Consider the following 17,355-nt stretch of genomic DNA (forward strand, 5'->3'; position numbering starts at 1 on the left):
TCCTGTTGGGGGGTGGGTTGGAATATTCCTTCCAAAGGACTACTGAGATTAATTTATACAGATCCCTAGCTCGCTCACAAGATTAATTGTATATTAAGCACTAGTTCACAACATACATGATCCCATTTTCTCCTCCCAGAAAGCAAGCCAATAACCTATAATCAGGCTGACTGCCCATCAAGATACTGAAGGTAGTATTATTTATTATATTTATATACCACTCTTCTTCTCAATGGATCACAGAGCAACACAGAGATTTACTTTTGAGTACCAGTTACTGGGTGTCCTAAGTCCCACCAACAGAATCAGACACAGGATTCTCGGCTTGATTATTACCAAGGGCTTTAATCCACAGGTCAGCACATGGCTTGAACATAGAGTCAGGATTAGATGGAAATATCTGTCTGTTTCAGTTCTCATGATTTCTCATTTTTCCAATGTTAAATTCAGTTCTCTACACTTCTACAGGAATCTGCAAATTAAAAAAAAAATCCTCATGAAAATTCTCTCATTTTAGTGCAAATTTCTCCAAACACACACATTTTTGTAGGTAGTTTTGACAAAGGTACACATTTTTGCAAGCCATTCCTCATTATTTCATGCTTTTTTGCATGTTATTTTCACTCATGCATTCATTTTTATGCACACTTTCCCCCAATATATGCTTTTTTCTAAATGTTGTTAGTTGGCGGACTGCATCCCAAAATTCTAATAAATACGAATTTCAAAGGATAGCTGTGGTTTGATTCTCATATTGTTTCAGAATTTGCAAATTTAATAAATTCTGCTTGAAATACGAACTGAATTGAAATTCTCACCCATCCCTAGTCAGGATACAGCTTACAAAATCTAGCATCACTACAAGGCATGAATTGGCATGGCTACTCTAGAAAAGATGTTGGCACAACACCTGATATGCCCCCTGCATCCCCTTAATAAAGGACAAGACAGGCACAGCTATTTTTGTGGTGCTTTTCTCCCAGCTCAGGACTGGGCAAGCAAGTGGGCACTCCTATGGGTAGGCTGGCTAATGGACTGGTGGTTTGCTCTTGCACCACCAACTGTGTGTCCATAGTGACAGGACAGGGATGACTCTGGTAGATATCCTTCCAATGCTGCCTCTGGCACACACCCCTAATTCAATGCTAAGCGTCATAACTAATTCAATGCTAAGCGTCATAACAAAAAAGTTACTTCTGCATTTATTTTTCCTTTTTTGAAAAGTGATACCAACAGGGAGAATGGGAAGGAGTACATTAAAAAGCAAGTCTGGGGGCAGAAGCTTTCCTGCCACAGGAATGGTACACCTCAGGGGAGGAGGAACAACCTACTGAACTCAGCCGCAAGTTTCTTCTCTCCTAAGTGGTACCATTGGAAATGTAGACTTACAATGCAGGAAAGAGGTTTCAGGGGCATTCACTTATTCCAAGAATAATTCAGAGGATGCACAACATTACAGTAATACCTAAATTAACAAAGTAGATGCATTCCTGGACATTACTCCTTTAACAGAAACTTTGGTATCAGAGGTTGGAATAACATGGAAAGAATAGGATAGGTTCCTACACCCACTTATAGATGAGGGGCAGCTTCAACAGGGCCTTTAAAGGGTGTCTACCTGGTACCCACCCACCCCTTTCCCCTCCTTTTCCTCCTCTGAATCGTATTGGATCCTTCCCTCCCCAGACCTGGGAGAAAGCAAGAGATCTCTTTAATGCAAAGCAAAGACACAGGCTGGTCAGTTTCACCTTAAAGCAAAGGCACAAGCTTGAAAGTTTATCCACAGCAAAGTAAAGCTAGTCAGTTTCACCCTTTAAAAAGCCTTCCTTAAAAGGGATTGGTTAACTGAGGTCTTACTGTATTTTTAAAATCTTAAAACTGTAAAGAAAACTGCCAGAAATAGTATCACAAAAGGATGTTCTATTCCCAACCCATGTATTTTACTTTTATTTGTTGCCCCACTCACTTTCAATGTCTAAATCAAATTACTGAATTCTGTAACATTTCAGATGTTGAACCAAGTTGTTTCCTTCCACTACCATGCCACAAGGAATGAATTCAGAAAAAGATCAAGAGCTGACCATTTAGAGAGCTTTGTTCTTCCACACCAACAAACTGATTTGTAGAACTGTAGGACTAGAATCTTATAATTGCAAGTCTATTGAAGCCAAGAAAAATTAGCAAAGTATACATAGATGTTGGCTAGAATACTTAAGATTCTCTCTCACTTTTTTCTGTTTCAAAGACTAGAGACCTCGGCAGCCTACTACTTGAAATTCAACTCCCATCGTTTTGACAGTGCCCTACAGAGCTTCTAACACACAATGTCTTGCAAGGGGTTTATGCATTCAGCTATCAAGTTATCTCCAGGAATGCACAGATGCAGTTACTATAATTGATTTTTGTAACCACACAGGCATTAAGAGTAAACAAAAGCAGCAATAAATTATGCTCAAGAGAACATCAAGAGTGGATTCCAGAAAACAGATTGAGCACCTAGTGCCATTTGTTTAGAATTGTACCCTTGATCAGAGCATAATTATGTCAAGGCAGGTATACAAAGGATTCCCCCCTACCCAAAAGGCCTCCCTCTGATAGGCTGCAACAAGACCAGCAATATGCTATAATACTAGTAATGAACTTCAGCTTTTCCATATACAAATCTACCAATTATGTGTCTTGCATTTGCTATTATTCTGCCAGGACAAGCTAAATTAATTACACAGGGAAATCAAAGCAATTTGCACTCTTTGTAACAATTTCATCTTTAATCATATGCTTATAGTGGAATGAAAAAATCTAAAGCAATGTGTGAAATTCAAACGCATGGCTACAGAAACCAACCCAGCAGTATAAGTAATATGATGTAGCAAAGGATACTATTTTATGCACATTTGCCTAGAAGCATGTTCTATTACAATCAACAGAGTTTGTGCTAAGAATTAGATCATGAGTAATAATGCTTTAAGCAGCCTTCCTATTGCCACTTGAAGCATTCCAATTGACTGCGAGAATCTTTTTATTATTATTATTAATTTCATAATTATACAATATATACATATGACATCCCCCCTTCCCTCCCTTAAAGGATTGACAGTACACTGAAAAACTAACTCGATTTTGGTCTCACCCTTAACCTTTCTTTTTCTGTAAAAATTCAGCTCAGGTAAGTAAGACTAACTGCTACCTATTAACTAATAACAAATCTGTTTTCATCTCATTCTAATGTCATTTTCCTTTCAGATGTTCCAGGCAGCACCAGGATAAGACTAAAATGCTGCTCAAGCATTTGTACACAGATGTACATAGGCACTTGGGGGTGAATGCTGATTTTCATCATTATTAACAAAATTAATAAAGGGCATCCAAACTCTTAGTGTCTTTTTCTATCCCCTCACCACCCTCAGATTTTGTGTGAGCTTCTCCAATAATGCAACCTGCCAAACTTTTTTATACCATTGTTCCAGAGTTACTTGTTTGAAGTCCTTCCAGTTCTGTGCTGTCACTGTTCTTGCAGCTAAAAATAAGTGATTCAGCAATTCCTTACAGTTTAAATCTCTATGCCCTCAAACAAACCCCAAAGTGCCAGTTGTGAGATAGATCTTATCCAGTGTCCAATGACTGAACTCGCCTCCTGAAATACTTCCATCCAGAAGGCTTGCACTACTGGGCAATCCCACCACATATGGACATACTTGCCAATTAAACTGCAGTTCCTCTAGCACCTCTGAGTTGCTCTAGGACACATTAATGAAAGCCTCCTGGGGTGAGGTACCATTTACGAATCATCTTCAGAGATTGTTCTCTAACCCCTACTGAAATAGATTTCTGAGAATCTTGTTGCCATCAAGAGTTAATGGATTAAGACTTTACTTCAGAAATATAGAGTATATTATATCATTTTTTGTGGGGGATGGGGTTGCTAAGCTTTTTGCTGTTGCTATTTATTTTATCTTGGTTTTAGTGTTTATTGTGAATTTTATTTTTTATGTAAACTATCCAGAGACCTTGGTCAGATGGGTGTTATACAAATGTAGTAGTAACCATAACAAACAGTTCAGGAAAGGAATAACCTCAAGTTCAGGTTACCCAAAGACACCCACAGATTTTAGTGTTACTTCTGCACAGAAAGTTAAAAATACATTTAATTTTGACAACACTAGGACTAACACATTAGGTCCTAAACCAGGATCTCGTGTTAAATTTTATTACTTTTTCACATAAAAAATGGGGTTGAAATCCACCCTAGGATGCAGTTTTCATTACAGAGTTACACAGAAATAGACCTACAATTTGATACATCTATTTTATAGCACAGTTGGGAGGACAGCCTGGCTGAGAGTCCAGAGTCTGTGAGTTCGAATCCCCGCTCGTGTCTCCTGGGTGTCAAGGGCCAGCTAAAGATCACCCCACAGTGAGTGGCTCAGTGGTTATGTGCCCTGCAACCTGTGCAACCATGGGCAAGCTGCATAGTCCCCCAGCTGGCAGTTGCAGACAAGGAAGGGGCTGACTTGTGCAGGTCTGGCAAGCTGAGCAGGCCCTAGCCAGCTGGGGAGGACCAGCCTCAGAGGGAGGCAATGGTAAACCCCCTCTGAATACCGCTTACCATGAACACCCTATTCATAGGGTCGCCATAAGTCAGGATCAACTTGAAGGCAGTTCATTTCATTTTCATTTTATTGTCACCTGCATGGTAGTAAACAATGTCCCCACATTTCAGCCACTTACCATTTACAGTTTTATTTCTGTAAAGAAGTGCCTGGGGTAAAAGATATTGCAAGACATCCAAATAAATCTTATAAAGGGGCAGTTATTCCAGGTAATGTTAACATATTGGAATAAAAATGTTCCATGTGATTTTTCCAGCAAAATCCAAGCCAAAGACAATGTGCCCTTCTGACACGGCACTTATGATTTTATTTGGGGACATTTTATCACCTCAAGACACATCTCATTTTGGCTCACTGTAGAAAAAATGCCCCATCTATTTTAACAGTGCAGCCTCAGAATGCCCACTCAGAAGTCCTATTTAATTAAATGGGGCTTACTCCCAGGTAAGTGGGGTTAGGATTGCAGTCTGAAGTGCTCATCTCCCATCATCACACATGGCATTGTTTTGGACACTGTGGTACCCGAAGATAGTAGGGTATTATCACTATGATTTTTTTAATGAGTTCAGTTTATAAATACTTCCATAAATAAAATAAGATAAACCAAAAGTCAGCTCAGGGTAGAAAACTACCCTATTTTTTCTCTTAGATGGTTAATAAAACCACTGGTATTTAAGTTGATACAATCAAAACAGGAAAAAGATAGCCATCTCCTTTCAAAGTGTATTCACAGAATCCAAGAACTGAGGATAGTACTCCTTTTAATTTGTGCAAATATTCAATTTGGCTAAGGAATATATAACCTATAGAGCACAAATAACTCTTCTTAGATGTAGAGAAATCTAATTTTCAAACTATTTACACTTCAAGTTCCTAGTAGAGGATTGGTTGTACAAGTTGGTAGAATAAGCAGTCTCAGCCTCACAAATCCTCAAGCTATGAATTATTACTTTGCATTATGCTATCAATATATACTGGATAGCTGCACAAATCTATCAGAGTAAATCTATATGCATTGAATGTGTCTCACTAATCTCAAAGAAACCATGAATGAAATAAGTTACCTGGACAGAAGTCACATTGGTTCCCTGAACATGCCCTTCCTGAACCAAGTGTATGTATTAACAAATGCTCTGAAATCATAAATGATGATTGGCCAATGGGAAGACCAAAATGTTGCAACCACTACACATATTCTTAACTCTAATTTATACTATGTATCTCCCTACTGTGAGACGTTATGTACACCCAATCTATCTACATTCCAATTGTTGTTGTTATGTGCCTTCAAGTCGATTATGAGTTATGGTGACCCTATGAATCAGCAACCTCCAAGAGCATCTATTATAACCTACCCAGTTCAGATCTTGTAAGTTCAGGTCTGTGGCTTCCTTTATGGAATCAGTCCATCTCTTGTTTGCTTCCTCTTTTTCTACTCCCTTCTGTTTTTCACAGCATTATCATCTTTTCTAGTGAATTGTGTCTTCTCATGATGTGTCCAAAGTATGATAACCTCTGATCATTTTAGCTTCTAATGATAGTTCTGCTTTAATTTGCTCTAACACCCACTTATTTGTCTTTTTCGCTGTCCATGGTATCCGCAAAACGCTCCTCCAACACCACATTTCAAATGAGATTATTTTTCTCTTGTCCACTTTTTTCACTGTCTAACTTTCACATCCATACACAGAGATCAGGAATACCATGGTCTGAATGATTCTGACTTTAGTGTTCAGTGAAACATCATTGCATTTGAGGACCTTTTCTAGTTCTCTCACAGCTACCCTACCCAGTCCTAGCCTTCTTCTGATTTCTTGACTATTGTCTCCATTTTGGTTAATGACTGTGCCGAGGTACTGATAATCCTTGACAAGTTCAATGTCCTCATTGTCAACTGTAAAGTTGCATAAATCTTCTGTTGTCATTACTTTAGTCTTTTTGATGTTCAGCTATAGTCCTGCTTTTGTGCTTTCCTCTTTAACTTTCATCAGCATTCTTTTCAAATCATTACTGGTTTCTGCTAAGAGTGGTATCATCTGCATATCTTAAATTATTGATGTTTCTCCCTCCAATTTTCACACCTCCTTCATCTTGGTCCAATCCCACTTTCCGTATATGTTCTGCGTACAGATTAAACAAATAGGGTGATAAAATACACCCGTCTCACACCTTTCTGATGGGGAACCAATCGGTTTCTCCATATTCTGTCCTTACAGTAGCCTCTTGTCCGGAGTATAGGTTGCGCATCAGGACAATCAGATGCTATGGTACCCCCATTTCTTTTAAAGCATTCCATAGTTTTTCATGATCTACACAGTCAAAAGCTTTGCTGTAATCTATAAAGCAAAGGTTGATTTTCTTCTGAAATTATTATTATTATTTATTATTATTATTATTATTTATTAAATTTATATACCGCCCGACTAGCGATAGCTCTCTGGGCGGTGAACATAAAATAGTATAAAAATACAAAGAATAACAAAATAATATTAAAATACAATCAACAATACAATAAACATTATTAAAATTAGATCAATGTAACTTAAAATGCTTCAGAGAATAGGAAGGTTTTGACCTGGCGCCGGAAGGAAAGCAGAGTCGGCGCCAGGCGTACTTCCTCAGGGAGACTGTTCCATAGTTCGGGGGCCACCACTGAGAAGGCCCTAGATCTTGTCATCACCCTCCGGGCCTCCCTGTGAGTTGGAACCCGGAGGAGGGCCTTCGTAGCAGAACGTAGTGCACGGGCCGGTTCATATCGGAAGAGGCGTTCTGCAAGGTATCGTGGTCCCGCACCGTATAAGGCTTTATAGGTTAATACCAACACTTTGAATCTAGCCCGGAAACATATTGGCAACCAGTGCAAGCTGGCCAGAACAGGTGTTATATGCTCGGACCGCTTGGTCCTTGTCAGCAATCTGGCCGCCGCATTTTGCACTAGTTGTAGCTTCCGAACTGTCTTCAAAGGTAGCCCTACGTAAAGCGCATTACAGTAATCCAAACGTGAGGTTACCAGAGCATGTACCACTGATGTAAGGTCCTCTTTACTCAAATAGGGACGTAGCTGGGCTACCAACCGAAGTTGGTAAAACGCATTCCTAACCACCGAGGCTACTTGAGCCTCAAGTGAGAGGGAAGAGTCTAAAAAGACTCCCAGACTACGAACCCGGTCCTTTAGGGGGAGTGTAACCCCGTCCAGGACAGGGTATATATCCACCATCCGATCAGAGAACCCGTCCACCAACAGCATCTCAGTCTTGTCTGGATTGAGCTTCAGTTTGTTAACTCTCATCCAGTCCATTGTCGAGGCCAGGCAACGGTTCAGCAAATCGACAGCCTCACCTGAAGAAGATGAAAAGGAGAAGTAGAGCTGCGTGTCATCAGCATACTGATGACAACGCACTCCAAAACTCCTGATGACCTCTCCCAACGGCTTCATGTAGATATTAAAAAGCAGGGGGGACAAAACTGACCCCTGCGGGACCCCATATTGGAGAGCCCGCGGTGTCGAGCAATGTTCCCCAAGCACTACCTTCTGGAGACGACCCGCCAAGTAGGAGCGGAACCACTGCCAAGCAGTACCTCCAACTCCCAACTCCGCGAGCCTCTCCAGAAGGATACCATGGTCGATGGTATCAAAAGCCACTGAGAGATCAAGGAGAATCAACAGAGTTACACTCCCTCTGTCTCTTTCCCGACATAGGTCATCGTACAGGGCGACCAAGGCTGTCTCAGTGCCAAAACCGGGCCTAAAACCCGATTGAAATGGATCTAGATAATCAGTTTCATCCAATAGCGCCTGGAGCTGGCCAGCAACCACCCGTTCCAAGACCTTGCCCAGGAATGGAACATTCGCCACTGGCCTGTAGCTGTTAAAATTGTCTGGGTCCAAGGAAGGCTTTTTCAGGAGTGGTCTCACCACTGCCTCTTTCAGACAGCCCGGGACCACTCCCTCTCGTAAAGAGGCATTTATCACTTCCTTGGCCCAGCTACCTGTTCCATTCCTGCTAGTTTTTATCAGCCAGGAGGGGCAAGGATCCAGTACCGAAGTGGTTGCACGTACCTGTCCAAGCACCTTGTCCACGTCCTCGAGTTGAACCAACTGAAGCTCATCCAACAAAACAGGACAAGACTGTGCTCCGGACACCTCACTAGGATCTACTGCTATAACTTGAGAGTCTAGGTCCCGGCGGATACATGAGATCTTATTCTGGAAGTGATCGGCAAACTGATTACAGCGGGCCTCCGATGATTCCACCCTGTCCGGAGGATTTGAAATTCCTTGCTCCGTTCCATTATCCAATGTATGTTTGCGATATGATCTCTGGTGCCTCTTCCATTTCTAAATCCAGCTTGGACATCTGGCATTTCACCCTCCATATATGGTAAGAGCCTTTGTTGTAGAATCTTGAGCATTACTTTACTTGCATGGGGTATTAAGGCAATAGTTCAATATTTACTGCATTCTCTGGGATCCCCTTACTTTGGAAGTGGGATATATATTGAACACTTCCAGTCTGTGGGCCATTGATTAGTTTTTCATATTTCTTGACAGATTTTTGTCAAATTTGGACAGATTCAGTCTCAGTAGCTTGTAGCAACTCTATTGGTATGCCATCTATTCCTGGTGATTTGTTTCTTCCAAGAATTTTAAGAGCAGCTTTCACCTCACATTTTAAAATTTCTGGTTCTCCATCATATGATTCCTCTGTGAATGAATCTGTCATCCCTGCATCTCTTTTATAGAGTTCTTCAGTGTATTGCTTCCATCTTCCTTTTATTTCATCTTGGTCAGTCAGTGTGTTCCCCTGTTGATTATTCAACATCCCTGCTCATGGTTTAAATTTCCCTTTCATTTCTCTAATCTTTTGGAATAGGGCTCTTACTCTTCCCATTTTGTTGTCGTTTTCTATTTCTATACAATAACTATTGTAATAGTTTTCTTTGTCCCTACATACTAGTTGTTGTATAGTTGCATTTAGGGTTCTGACCATGTTTCTATCTCCTTTTGCTTTTGCTTTCCTTCTCTAACCATTTTAAGAGTTTCTTCAGTCATCCATTGAGGTCTTTCTCTCTTTTTAACAAGAGATATTGTCTTTTTGCATTCTTCCCTGATAACGTCCCTGACTTCATAGTTCTTCTGGTTCTCTGTCAACTAAGTTTAAAGCCTCAAACCTTTTCTTTATTTGATCTTTATATTCTTCTGGGATGTTATTTAAGTTGTATTTTGGCATTTGTTGTTTTTCTTTAGCTTTAACTCTGATTTTCGATACGATCAGTTCATGATCTGTACCGCAGTCTGCTCCTGGTCTTGTTTTTGCAGAAAGTATGGAACTTCTCCATCTTCAGTTTCCAATTATATAATCAATTTGATTCCTATACTGACCATCTGGTGATGTCCACGTGTACAGTCGTCTTTTTGGTTGCTCAAAAAATGTGTTGACAAGAAACAAATAATTGGCTTCACAGAATTCAGTAAGTCTCCTGCTTCATTTCTGTCATCTAAGCCCCATTTCCCCACAATTCCTAGTTCTTCTCTGTTCCCTACTTTTGCATTCCAGTCCCCCATGATTATCATCATATCTTGTTTTGGTGTGTGATCAATATCCTCCTGTACTTCTGTGTAAAATCTCTCCAATTCTTCTTCTGCATTTGACGTTGGAGCGTAGACTTGGATGATGGTTATGTTAATAGGTTTCCCGTTTAATCTTATTGATAACACTCGCTCAGACCTTGCATTGTAGCTCCTAATTGCTTTTGCTACATCACTTCTCACTATTAGAGCAACCCTGTTTCTTCTTGATTACTCATTTCCTGCATAAAATATTTTGTAGTTGCCTGATTGAAAATGTCCCATTCCTGTCCATTTTAATTCCCTCAAGCCAAGTATTGTAATGTTGATACGCTCCATTTCTTGCTTGACAATTTCTAACTTTCCCTGGTTCATGCTTCTCACATTTCATGTTCCTATTGTGTGCATCGTACAACTCCGGACTCTCCTTTCGCATCTGTGCACATCAGCCTCTGGGCTTCCTTTCGGCTTTGACCCAGCTGTGTCATTAGTCACAGCACTACTCATACTTGTCCTTTGTTCTTCCCCAGTAGCTCGGTGAGTGCCTTCTCACCCGGGGGTCTCATCTTCCAGCACTACCTCGTGTTGCATTTTGGATACTCTGTTCATAGGGTTTTCGTGGTAAGAGGTATTCAGAGGTGGTTTATCATTGCCTTCCTCTGAGTTTGGATGCATCTTAGTCTGGTGTCTCAGCTTTGTCCATACCGCCATGGGTGCCCCTGCTAGGTGTCTAGTCTCTTGGTCTAGACTCCTGACGGCATTGCTCTCAGCTTCTTCAACACTCTCAAACCCCCTCACCACGTTAAGGTGTGCATCCTAAAGGGGGATAGCCTTCCAGTAAGCACGTATATTGATTACTTCATTGGCAGGGCCAGTTTCCAGTGTCCAGAGCTGCTGTTCAAGAAGAGGAGCTAATTGTACATTCTTATATACACTGATATAACATCTGTCACCTGGCTGGACCCTCTTACATAACCAAGCCTAACAAAATATTTCCAGAATTCAAGAATGCTACCTGAACTAGAATTCCCCCACTTTATTTATGTCTTTATAGGCAAAGGAAAACACTGCCATATGATCTTACTGAGTGTACATATTTACTTTTACACACAAACATAATGTTGTTCACGGTCTCTTTTAAAGGACAAAACCCTTCCCCCCCCCCCGGAAAAAGTTGAACATCTTGCACACCAGCTGACTAACTCAGGCTGACTTGCCCCCAAGTTCTTGCCTCCTCACAAAGGTGTACTTTTATTATATACATTAAAGGTAGAAACACATTCACTGTTCTGCCAGTTCCAGTGCATCTCCCCCTCCGTTTCCTGAAAATGGGGGCACACGACACTAGTGAAACCCTGCCCCTTTTTACTGTAAAACCTGGTTAGAGCAGCTCGAGTTTGTTTTTTCCCCAAGAAAATTCAGCTTCAAAGGGCTCATCCAAATGGAGCGGGATAATCCACGTTTTCCATATCCGGTTCGTCATCTGACAGTCCTCACTTTGCCTGTTTGTTCGCTCTTTCCCAATAAAAAAAACCCGCTTTTTTTGCGCCCACACACGCAGCGAGAGGACCCGTACTACTTCTCGCTTTTTCCCAGCTCCGCCCATAACACTCCCCCTATCAGCCAATTGGTCTGCAAAAATATGATGTATGCTCTTCTCCCCCTTTGCAACAAAGCACAAGGCACATGCACTTGAATGTACGAGCGCAAAAGTTTGAATTTCCTGATGGTTTGGTAGTAGTGGCTGTAATGGAGTTCCTTGTCACTCACCACTCTGGAGCAGCGCCAGCCGGGGGTCTCCAGGTGCCCCTGGCCATCCATGGGGATTGTGGGCAGTGCAAGGGATCAGCGCTTGTAATCGCCAGGCGAATCCCCCCACAACCCTTGGGCTCATTCACTGCAGGGTTCAGTCCCGGACTGTTATGCGGCTCAGCGGCAGGAATGCTTCCCCCGAGGGAAGCAAACAGCCCCCCCCATGGGTGGCCGCTCTTGGCTCGGGCAGGAAATGCGGGCAAACAGCCCCGCGTGCTGCTGTGTCAATCTGCGCTGAAGCAACCAGCACAGGCTTTGTGGTGTTCCCTCAGATAAAAGAAACATGCAAACCACTTACATGCCTATAATTGCTGTATTTTTGTTTGTTTGTATTTGCGATATTTTGTGAAACCAACTGTATGCTTTTCTACCTTTACGCATATTAACGTTTCTGGAGATACACATGATTGCAATTCCACTTATTTCTCCAGAACAGCAAGTAATGATGTGTCATGTCTAGGAAGGTAGACCACCAGTCTCTATGGTTGCAGGTGGCTGAGATGCTCTAGCAAACCACTTGTATGCCAATAATTCCTGTGGGTTTTTTGCTTGTATTTGCGCTAGTTCCCAAAAGCGACTGTATGCTTTTCAACTCAGCTGGGTTGGGAAAACCTGCAGGCTGTGGCTGAAATTGACAAGACTCAAAGAGTATCCTTGCAGGCAGGAAAGCGAAATTGACTAAGGGTGCTTGAGTGTCTGTAATCCAAGAGGAAAGCCTCTATTTCTCTTTTTCCCCCCCTCTCCCTCGACTCTGGATGCCTGGAAGCAAAGACCAATAAGTTCAAGAAGGGCATTTGATGCTGGGGGTGAGAGGTGGGAGGTGGAGGTTAGGCAAAGATAAATATTTTCTCCCTTGAAAAAGTTTACAAACAACCACAATTGCAGATCTCACCCTGAGCGGCTGCCCAGTTTGCAGGCTGGCTAAAAATTAACTGCTGTTGCTGCTTCTGCGCAAATGCGCTTTTTTGCATCTGTGCAGTAGAAGTTGCAGGGCCCCTGAAGACTTCCGGGAAGGGTGACTTAGCCTGTGCCTGCTTTTGAGACGGGCTCCTGCCTCAAAAGAAGCTTATTCAGATATATCAGTCAGTTTTTTCTTTTTTTTTTTGACTGATTAAACTTCTCCCGGGTAGGGAGAAACGAAGAGATTAACCTCAAAGCCTATTTTTGTTGGGACGACCAGATCTCATTAATTTATGGGACGAGGTCCAGCCGACGAAGGTGGGTCGGATTTTCAACAGCAAGCTCTATCTGTTAAAGCGAACGTTCATCTTATCTTCTAAGAGAGAACGCACTAACAGGCAAGCACCCTTCTTTCTATATTTTTCTTTTATTTGACTTAAATTGTTGCTGTTTAAAAGAGATTTGCCAGATTGATCGGTTTTTGACATCTCACTGGGGAGCCGTAACTTCTCTCTGCTACGCACTAATTAATAGCTTATCTCTGTTTTTGTTGCAAAAAGCTGTCCTGGATTTGCATTCTAAAGATATACACAGAAGAGGGATTTCTATTCCAGATTTTTATTTTGAAAAATATTATACTGTTTTGAGACTACTCTCTTTTTGGTCTATTTTATTTTGACGAATCTGTTTCTTGACGATTGCCATTAATTGTTTCGATCCTGGGAACTGCATTTTGTTTACTTAACTATTGGAGAGATAAGGCTGTCTGCTCTGTTTATACTGTGATGTCACCAAGTTTGGAGTATTAACCCAATTGTTGCTGAAATAAGAAGTGGTTTTCCTATATTTTTCTTTTAAAATGGCAATTAAGAAAGTGGCTGAGAATCTGGAAATAACTATGTTTCAGAAAATAATGGATGAGATTGAGATAACGAAAATTGAATTGAGTAAAATGAAGCAGGAGATTAAAGATATAAGGGTCCCTGTGAGAGAGGTGACCCTGGAAGGGGTCCCTGTGAGAGAGGAGACCCCGGAGATTGGAACAGGGGTCCCTGTGAGAGAGGAGACCCTGGAGACTGGAATAGGGGTCCCTGTGAGAGAGGAGATCCCGGAGATTGGAACAAACGTGGAACAGGAACAAGATTTGGAGTCTATGGACTTTAGAAATAAAATCTATTGTTTGGAACTCAATGTTATCTCTGAAGAAATTAATGAAGATTCTAGAGATAAAGTTATCAATGGCATGGATTATCTTCTGGACTGGAATGATGTGATGGAGCCCAATATAGAGAAAATCTATGGAATTAACTGCAGCCATGTGACAATGGAAAAACTTTTAAGAGATGACCCAGTGTATTTTGAAAAAAAGAACAGAGATATGATTTTACAGCAGTATTTCAGCAACCTATTCAGAATGGATGGCAAGAAAATATTTGGGATAGAGGTAATTCCCATCAGACTCTTACTATATGACTATGGCTTTGACAGCAAGATTATTATGGAATACTGATAATGGAAGATTGGATATTGAAATTACTGGACTTAACAAGACTACTGAAGATGGAAGATGGAAAATGGAACTAATAGAGATAATAGAACAATGGCTACTGAAATTACTGAACCTAACAGATTCTGATGTGATGGATTAATTGAAATGTTTATTTTGACTATGGTTATGACAATAAGATTATCATAATTAGTAATGAGATGGATTAATCGATATGCTTATCTGGAAAAAAAAATTGATAGATATATTTCTTAAAGAATTGAAACCTCTCTTTGACTTTTTGTGGAAAGAATAAAGTAATGTTTATGAGATTTGATGATTAAGTAAGATAACTACTGGAGGAAAGTGATTTTATAATATGACTTAAGAGACAGGATTGTTATATATTATAGACTTATAACTGATTTGATCTTTGACAAATGGGAAGTCAATTTTTTACTCTTTATTTTTTATTTTTGTTTTTTTTTTCTTTTTTTCTTTTTGTTTAACTATTTTTGATTTTGTTTTTTGTCTTTGAATGTTTTATGATTTTGTCTTGTATGTTTTATGAAAATCTGAATAAAAATTATTGAAAAAAAAAAAAAAGAAGTTGCAGGGCCCCTCCGCAACACCACACCATTGCTCTGATAGGTTCCTTCCCCCCCCCCCGCGTTCCCCAGACATTCGCGCACATGCGTAACAGTGGAAATACATTATTGGCTGAGAATGAGGGAAGGGATATGGGGAACCACCCAAGAACCGCCCATCAAACACCCACAGCTGTAAAGTCCGCAGTATTGCATCCGAGCGCCTGAAGGTACAGCGGATGATTCCCGGTTCAAAAAAGCAAATCGCATGATTTGCTGTATTGCAGGAGTGGATTTAACGGTGTCATATGGACGACCGAAAAATAATGAAAACACAAAGCGATCGTGTCACACATTTTACAGTTGTCTGGATGAGCGCAAAGAGATTTTGCAACTGATGGACAGACCAACCCGTTCCCCCTCCAAGTGTGGCTAATGGAAACGCTTTGTTCTGGCGACTCTTATGGTTGGAGCAACAGCCACTAATGGATTCCCTCCTCTAAAGAAAGGCTGGACCCTTTCTATGCCAAATACACACACACTTTCACCTGGCACCTAGTCTCTTTACTCAGCACAGTTACGTGAAACAAAGCTACTACCACCTGGAAAGGCCAACGACAGGTTTTGGTCCACGAGGCCAAATTTTCCAGCGTTCTAGAAGTCAGGGAAGGACCCAACCAAGTCAGCCCCGCCGGCCGAAGCCTGCACAGATAGGAAAGGGAAGGAGCGGGACCTAGCCCAGATCAAGACCAACTTCTTTGCCCGATGCTCTTTGGCCACCGCTGCCCTCGCTCACCATCTTCCTGACAGGGAAAGCCAGATCTGGGCTCACCCACACGAAACCACAGCTTAAACTTTTTAACCCATTCCTGACCAGCCTACGGAGACCAACAGCCCCTCTGCCTCCCAGACAAACTCAACCGGAGCCAAGGGCCCGAAGGGACACGACCGCCCGTCCAAGCACCAGGCAGCCAAATGTCCCGCGCGCCCCACGGCTGCAAGGGAAAGCGACCGGCAGCGGCAGAGCCTTCGTTTGGGGCGGGGCGAGGACTCACCGCTGGGCTGCTGCTCCCCTCCGTTGCTCTGGCCTTGCCCTTGGTCGGCGACTCCCGCAGCAGCTGCTCCAAGCAGGCGGTGCCGGGCAGAGAGAAGCTCTTCTGGTGTGCCAGGGGCGCCCCAGGCCGGGGATGCGGAGGAAGCTCCTCCCCCTTCTCGCTTTTGGGGGCTCCATCTCCGCCTCTCCGGGCCACTCGGGAGGGAGCAGCCGGCGAGGGGCAGAGCGAAGACGCCGCCGCCGAGGAACCGGGAGTGTCGTCGGGGGGCCGGCCCTGGTTCTGCCCCCTGCCTTGGTGGTGGTGGTGGTGGTGGAGAATGTGTTCTCTCAGGCGGCGCAGAGCCGAGCCGGCCTCGGTGGTTACGGCCTCCAGGGGCTCCGCTGAAGAGCAGCACAGGTTGGGCTGCGAGGACGAAAAGACTCGGTCCAGCACGTGCTTCCTGCGCCTGAAGCCGCCCCACTTGGCACCGCCGCCGCCTAGCAAGTCCCCCTTGGCCGGCTGCTGCGCGGCTGCAACCCGAAGGGAGGACGGCGAGGTCTCCGCACTGCGGCGCTCGGCTCCAGCTTTGCAGCCGCCGCTCTTCCTCCTGCTCCCCAGCTGCAGGTTCCTCCACAGCCGCGCCTGGAAGGAGGACGCCGGCTCCGGTTCGCCGGGCTTGTCCCCTGCTGCTGGGACCGCCTCAGGCTCCTTGCCAGGCTCCGTCATCTCTTCCTCGTCTCCTTCTCTTCTCCTCCCCTTCACCGGCTGCTACTGCTGCGGAGGCAACAGCAGCAGAGCCCGGTGGAGCCTGGTGGCTTCCAGTCCGGCCGCAGGGAAAAACGGCACTTGTGCCGCTCGTCTAGCACCGCAATAGGCGGCTGCCTCAGCGTGCCGGCCGGTTTCTCAGTCTGGGCGCACCCACGGGTGGCAGTGGCGAATGGGCAAGGCGGCGGCGCGTGAGGCGTCGTGTCAAGCGGAAAACGCGCCACCGAACTTTTTCTCTCGCCGCCTGACTTTCTCCCTTTTTGCTGAAGTCAGCAGCAGCTCAATCGCGCAGACTCGGGGCCGGTGACTGATGATTGGGTGGGTGGGTGGGTGGTGATTAGAATGATGACAAACACGTGTGTGGCGCTATATGCAATGCCCCCCCCCCAAAAAAACACGTCAAGGAGGCGGACCGGAGGAGCGCGACGGGTCAGCAACAAGGCGGACTATTTGCCGAACTGAGCCTTCATCGAGGTGCAAGAAGAAGAATGTTCCAGGGCAGGCCCAAGAGGTGTAGGGATTCCGATCGTGTGACCCGGAGGGGCTTGCTGGCACGTTGCTTCTGCTTGCGCTTCCCGGTATCAGAAAGATG

The 17,355-nt window shown here is 43.4% G+C and overlaps 1 protein-coding gene across 5 annotated transcripts in view; it reads right to left on the bottom strand.

Annotated features, from left to right (window-relative positions):
* The window catches only part of MCTP1 (multiple C2 and transmembrane domain containing 1), a 389,200-nt gene extending 372,116 nt beyond the window's left edge, over positions 1–17,084 (bottom strand). For all 5 annotated transcript variants that reach the window (XM_061622414.1, XM_061622422.1, XM_061622406.1 and 2 more), the window contains exon 1: positions 16,020–17,084. In XM_061622414.1, the coding sequence (XP_061478398.1) occupies positions 16,020–16,724 (705 nt within the window). In that variant the 5' untranslated portion in view covers positions 16,725–17,084. The remainder of the gene's footprint in view (positions 1–16,019) is intronic.
* Positions 17,085–17,355: the final 271 nt, after the last annotated feature.

This window comes from Rhineura floridana, chromosome 1 (assembly GCF_030035675.1).
Source record: "Rhineura floridana isolate rRhiFlo1 chromosome 1, rRhiFlo1.hap2, whole genome shotgun sequence".
NCBI lineage: Eukaryota > Metazoa > Chordata > Lepidosauria > Squamata > Rhineuridae > Rhineura > Rhineura floridana.